At 45.3% G+C, this 7,212-nt stretch overlaps 1 protein-coding gene across 1 annotated transcript in view; it reads left to right on the top strand.

Annotated features, from left to right (window-relative positions):
* Positions 1–312: 312 nt before the first annotated feature.
* CCDC73 (coiled-coil domain containing 73) overlaps positions 313–7,212 on the top strand; it is a 627,966-nt gene continuing 621,066 nt past the window's right edge. Inside the window, exon 1 of the mRNA XM_075325586.1 lies at positions 313–350. Within this exon, the coding sequence (XP_075181701.1) occupies positions 348–350 (3 nt within the window). The 5' untranslated portion in view covers positions 313–347. The remainder of the gene's footprint in view (positions 351–7,212) is intronic.

Genomic DNA, 7,212 nt, shown 5'->3' with positions numbered 1-7,212 from the left:
CAATCATCAAAGACCAGCCCCGCCCCATCGCTCATTATACAGCACCACTGTATTAGTGCAGCATTTGCATTAGTGCAACTGCAAACAGGTACCGGACAAAGCCAAAAATTGACAATTTTTGAGAAAGTGTTCAGGCTTCTGAGCACAAATCCAAATGGGCAAGGTTCATGCCGAATTTGAGATTGGTAAACGTTTTTCAAACAAGTTCGCTTATGTCTACTGATGACTGAATCAATTGAATCTGCACACTCATCTACACTTATTTTCTTTTGCATAGAATTAACACTGGACCAATATTTTTTCTTCTGTAGATTACAAAATATAACTTGCAGAAAAAAGTACACGAAATGGTAAGTACTCCTACAAAATGTTCAATTATATTTGTATATTTTAGACTTGGTTGACTTTAAGTTTGAGTCATCAGTTGGACATATACCAAACTTGCAGTGCAAAGCAGAAGAACATAGCTTATATTTTCCACCAAAAATGCTTTTTGTATTTTTACTATGCAAAGTGGATTAGATACAAAATCACACTCATGTTCCAATTCATGATGTACCCCAGAAATTACAGAACACCTAACTTTAGAGGGGTTGCCCACTACTGGACAGCCACACCTTAATCAATTTAGGATCACAATTAAATAAAAAACAACAAATATTCATTTCACATTGCCTGTGCTATACCTGATGGGTGAAGTAATATTATTGTGTCACATGTACGCTGCAAGTAATCAGTGACCGCAGATCAACAATATTCCAGCAGTGCAAACATCTATTTTATTGGAATTGTAAAGGCTGTAGCCAATCAGTGGGTGTTGGTTGACTGCAGCAGAGATGTGATCCAGCAATGTCATGTTACCCAATGGGAACAATGGTGCCAACAGAGCAGAAAGGGCACTGCAGTTGGAGATGAGAGTCCATTGTTTTTTTTTTTTTAATTGGGGTCACTGAATTGATTAAACAGGGGTTGTTCAGTCATGGACAACCCCTTTAAAAGTAATTTGTCATCAGAAAACTACAAGTTTTTGTGTTAGTTTTATTTTTTGGCAACATTTTTTTCATATTCTGTATTGTAATAAAAAGTCTAAATCATGGAAATTTCAAACTAGCCTTTGGTCATTTGTTTCAGTTTTTAGGAAATCCAGGTGTACAGTAGCAACAATATAATACTGACTCAAACCTTATCTCACATGTGTGTGCACAGGTCATTATAAAGAGAGGGAGAGCAGGGGAGCTGTAACATCACTTATTGTGACTATGCAGTATATACAGTACAATCAGTCTAAAATTTAAAGGGACTCTGTCAGGACATTTTTCCTATGTAATTGGAAGCCAGCATGCTGTAAGAGTTAACATACAGTTTTCAGCCAGCCATCTCCTATCTCAAAGTGTGTTTTTGTTTACCTGCAATATTAGTTTAAGCCTGTTAATTTTATCATTAGTGGCTCTGAGGAGCACATGAGCTGTAGTCCGACTCTACCCCCTTCTGTGATTAGCAGCTTCTGTCTATGGATATGTACACTGAAAGCCTGGTGTGGTTGGGAGCAGTTCACTGAATCAGAATGGTTGCACCCAGAAATATAAGTGATACATCATTAGATTCAGAATCTCTTTGCCTACATCATGCTATTATCAGATGCGGTAGCAAAAGCCTTCTGACAGATTCCCTTTAAGGAGTTAAGAAATCATATAACCAGTCTATACAGTCACATGAAAAAGTTTGGGCACCCCTATTAATGTTAACCTTTTTTCTTCATAACAATTTGGGTTTTTGCAACAGCTATTTCAGTTTCATATATCTAATAACTGATGGACTCAGTAATATTTCTAGATTGAAATGAGGTTTATTGTACTAACAGAAAATGTGCAATCCGCATTTAAACAAAATGTGACCGGTGCAAAAGTATGGGCACCCTTATCAATTTCTTGATTTGAACACTCCTAACTACTTTTTACTGACTTACTAAAGCACTAAATTGGTTTTGTAACCTCATTGAGCTTTGAACTTCATAGGCAGGTGTATCCAATCATGAGAAAAGGTATTTAAGGTGGCCACTTGCAAGTAGTTCTCCTATTTGAATCTCCTATGAAGAGTGGCATCATGGTCTCCTCAAAACAACTCTTAAATGATCTGAAAACAAAGATTATTCAACATAGTTGTTCAGGGGAAGGATAGAAAAAGTTGTCTCAGAGATTTAAACTGTCAGTTTCCACTGTGAGGAACATAGTAAGGAAATGGAAGAACACAGGTACAGTTCTTGTTAAGCCCAACAGTGGCTGGCCAAGAAAAATATCAGAAAGGCAGAGAAGCAGAATGGTGAGAACAGTTAAGGACAATCCACAGACCACCTCCAAAGATCTTGCTGCAGATGGTGTCAATGTGCATAGGTCAACAATACAGCGCACTTTTCACAAGGAGAAGCTGTATGGGAGTGATGCGAAAGACGCCGTTTCTGCAAGCACGTCACAAACAGAGTCGCCTGAGATATGCAAAAGCATATTTGGACAAGCCAGTCACATTTTGGAAGAAGGTCCTGTGGACTGATGAAACAAAGATTGAGTTGTTTGGTCATACAAAAAGGCGTTATGCTTGGAGGCAAAAAAATACGGCATTCCAAGAAAAGCACTTGCTACCCACAGTAAAATTTGGGGGAGGTTCCATCATGCTTTGGGGCTGTGTGGCCAATGCCGGCACCGGGAATCTTGTTAAAGTTGAGGGTCGCATGGATTCAACTCAGTATCAGCAGATTCTTGACAATAATGTGCAAGAATCAGTGATGAAGTTGAAGTTACACAGGGGATGGATATTTCAGCAAGACAATGATCCAAAACACCGTCCCAAATCTACTCAGGCATTCATGCAGAGGAACAATTACAATGTTCTGGAATGGCCATCCCAGTCCCCAGACCTGAATATCATTGAACATCTGTGGGATGATATGAGGCGTGCTGTCCATGCTCGGCGACCATCAAACTTAACTGAACTGGAATTGTTTTGTAAACAGGAATGGTCAAATATACCTTCATCCAGGATCCAGGAATTCATTAAAAGCTACAGGAAGCGACTAGAGGCTGTTATTTTTGCAAAAGGAGGATCTACAAAATATTATTGTCACTTTTATGTTGAGGTGCCCATACTTTTGCACCGGTCAAATTTTGTTTAAATGCGGATTGCACATTTTCTGTTAGTACAATAAACCTCATTTCAATCCAGAAATATTACTCAGTCCATCAGTTATTAGATATATGAAACTGAAATAGCTGTTGCAAAAACCCAAATTGTTATGAAGAAAAAAGGTTAACATTAATAGGGGTGCCCAAACTTTTTCATATGACTGTATATGAAAAACAAGAAGAAGTGTACTGTACTGTATGTGTGGCGCCCCTGCGGCTTCAGGCGACACAGGTTACTGCACACCCATTAGGGTGTAGTACTTATCTCGGTTCCAGGGAAGGTCGATGCCGGTATACACATACACAAACATACAGTCAGTGGGTTGCCCTCCCCAATGGGGACTGGGCCAGTGTCGGATCACAGTAGGGGGTCACTATAGTGGAGGCTTTACAGGACGCCACCACACCAGGGGCTCCGCAATCCACTGGAATTGAGGACTCAGGATCAGGGAGAAGCAACCACCAGGGGGAGTCAGGAGCACACAGTGGGAAGAGCAGGTTGACCTAGTGAGAGTAGTGAACCAGCCGGTGGCAGCGACTGGGAACAACAGCACAGAGCACACAACACCACAACTACCACAAGAGAAGAACAGCTTCAGACACAGAGCAGAGCGGACGTGCCGCAAGCAGCTCTGTGGGCCAGGGCGTTCAACACGTTTGCTGGGGAGAAGCAGGCAGCTGCTTCCACAGGACCGGCGATGTCAGAATATAGAATCCTAGGGCAGATACACTTCACGTTATCTACCAACTCTGCAAGGGTAATGGGGAATGGCGGGGAACAGTCACCGGACCCGTCCCAACGAGTCTGCAGCAAATAGCATATAGGATTCGGGGTTGAGGACCGGCCCCACAACGGAACCGCACTATCAGCATACAAAACGGGACATTTTACTGACACTGGCACCCTCAAGTGCTTCACGCCACGGGGGCCCAATAATTATCGCATCAAAGGAGGAAAGGGCTCACAAGCTGACACACACACCAGGCTTGACCTTTCACTGATCTGGGATCGGCTGGAGCCCATTGTGGCAAAGATCGGTGCTCTGGGGCAGCGCTTGAATTACCTGTGAGTAAAAAGACCTGGAACCGCAGCCCCTGTCTCTGCCTCTCTTTTACCGTCGCTGTCACCCAGCGCTGCGGCGCCAACAGGTACTACCACCAACTCCCGCCATCCTCCCCAGGCTAATCGCGCTCTGCCTGTGGGGAGCGACACCATCCCGCTTGCACCCGACATCTGCCCTAGTGAGAGACCCTGCAGCGGCGGCCCCCATCCCTGGCCGCGTACCACAGGTGGCGTCACTATGCTAAAAGACTTTCATAACCTCCAACTACTACCTCCATCCTCTCTGCCACCCTAAAATCCTCCTTCTTGTACGCCTCGGGGTAACAGAACCGAGCCAGGCCACTCTGTGACAACAACCTCTACTCAAAATATTATGTATTGCAAAGTGTGCACAGTACCAACATTCCAAGCTGTACTATTGAAAAAATGAGATTTATTTTGAGTTGAGGTTTTTTTTGTGTTTTTCATTGTTATATAGGTTTTCGGTTGGTTCCCATCTTGCACCTCATTTTTATTTTTCCATCTGTCCTGATTTTTGGCGGTTGGTTGCTGTTCACACATGCCGTCCAGCCCCATCCACTAGTCATTTATTTCAAGCAGCATGTGCTCAGTAGAGTTGAGCGCGGTTCACGGTTCGAGGTTCTCCAGTTCGTGGCTCGAGTGATTTTGGGGCTATTCTAGACCGAACTAGAACTCGAGCTTTTTTGCTAAAATTCGATAGTTCTAGATACGTTCGAGAATGGTTCTAGCAGCAAAAAGAAGGGCTTTTTACAGCTACAGTGTGCAGGAGCCATCGCTGACAGCCTGCCACAAGCTGGTAACCAAGATAAACATCGGGTATCCAACCAAAGCGCATTGGTTAGTAACCCGATGTTTATCCTAGTTACGTGCAGGAAGCCCACACTTCCCCGCTCAGCTCGCTCCGCCCCCTCCTGCCCGCGGCATGTACACACGTACACACATACACACACATACACACACACACACTCTGCACACATGGTCCCGCTCGGCTTACCTGCGGTGATGAAGTCCCGCCATCCCGACCTCAGTGCTGTCACTGTCCTCCATGGCTGCCGCTTGTCACATCACCTTCTCTCGCTTCCGACCCGAGACTGACTAGCGGTGACATCACGGGCCTCTCGCGATACTTGGCTGTGAAGGCGGCGGTCATTGAACTCAGTGACAGGTGCTGTCAGTATGCTGGAGATCAGCGCAGGTAATGTACCTCGCTGACAGCAGCACTTGTCATGCCCTGCAGTGACCTGGGCTGACCCATTGATGTTAGCTCAGGTCACTGCACTGCTCTCCCAGCCAATGGGGAACATCCTGCTCTTCATTGACTGGGACAGTGTGGATCGTCATGGCAACCCCTTGGATTACACCAGACCTGGATTTGTTTTTCTTTCTAATAAATTGGTTAAAGAGGGAGTGTTTTGGGGAGTGTTTTTTCAAATAAAAATGTGTTTGTCTATTTTTTTTTATTACTGACTGGGTTGGTGATGTCAGGTATCTGATAGACGCCTGACCTGACCAACCCCAGGGCTTGATGCCAGGTGACATTACACATCTGGTATTAACCCCATATATTACCCCGTTTGCCACTGCACCAGGGCGCGGGATGAGCTGGGGCGAAGCACCAGGATTGGCGCATCTAATGGATGTGCCACTTCTGGGGCGACTGCGGCCTGCTATTTTTAGGCTGGGGAGAATCCAATAACCATGGACCTCCCTAGTCTGAGAATATCAGACCCCAGCTGTCTGCTTTACCTTGGCTGGTGATCCAATTTTGGGGGGACCCCTACGTGTTTTTTTTTTTTAATTATTTATTTAATTTAAAATAACAGCGTGGGGTGCCCTCAGTTTTGGATTACCAGCCAAGGTGAGGTTGCCAGCTGTGGTCTGCAGGCTGCAGCCGTCTGCTTTACCCTAGCTGGCTACAAAACTAGGGGGAACCCTACGTCATTTTTTTTTTTCATTTTTTTGGCTAAATACAAAGCTAAGCACCCTTTAGTGCCACATGAAAGGCACCAAAGGGTGCAAAATTACAAAATGCAGGAGAGTGGGACATTATGTGTCTTTCTGCCATTATAATGACAGAAAAGACTGATATGAAGTGCAGAAGCACAAGAAAATCACCAGAGCGCTCTACGCTGTGAAAAGCAGTAGAAAATGGCACTGGAGTGAACATGTGACCGCCTCATGTAGGATGAAGCTATGGATCCTGGGTAAATTTATGCATTTACCCTCCCTCAGTTTTTTTGCAGTACACAAAAAAAACGGAAGGCACACGGATGACAAACAGATGACATACGGACCGTCTACGGAACGGAAACGGATGCCACACGGATGCACCCGTGAAAAAAAACTGACTGTTTTTTGCAGACCGCAAAAATGGATCGGTCGTGTTAATGTAGCCTTATTCTGATCTGCTGTTTATAAACAGCAGGCAGAAATAAGTGAATAGCGCCCCCCAGCATCAGAAAATCTCCGGGGTTTCAGGGCTAGCTGAGACCCTGGAGATCATGATTCAGGACGGTTTTTCCGGTCCCCGCTCACGTGATCACAGGTATACACCATACACTGATGATCACGTTACAGTAAATGACAGCACCGGTAAAAAATTATTTATCTCCCATCTGGCATGAACAAACATGATAAATCTCCTCCCCGGTCCCCTCCGGTTCCCCGGTGTCGCCAAAGTGCCCCCCCTGATGCCCTCCCAGAAATCCAAGATGGCCGCGCGCACAGCAGCGCGCCGGCCGCATTCACCCTACTCCTCTGATTTCTGTCGCATGTGCCATGACACATGCGACAGAAAACTCCTCCCCAGGCCCTGCCAGGTCACCCCCTATAACCCCACCGGTGTTCCCCGGTGTCCCACGGTACCTGTGCAGCGTTGATCCCCCCCACGGCCCTCTCCTTCACAATAGACGCTGCCGCATGCACAGAGCGGCTGTCAGCTCAGCTTCCTGT

This window comes from Anomaloglossus baeobatrachus, chromosome 10 (assembly GCF_048569485.1).
Source record: "Anomaloglossus baeobatrachus isolate aAnoBae1 chromosome 10, aAnoBae1.hap1, whole genome shotgun sequence".
Classification (NCBI taxonomy): domain Eukaryota; kingdom Metazoa; phylum Chordata; class Amphibia; order Anura; family Aromobatidae; genus Anomaloglossus; species Anomaloglossus baeobatrachus.
The sequence above is the reverse complement of the archived record's forward strand: the minus strand, read 5'-3'. Positions and strand labels throughout refer to the sequence as shown.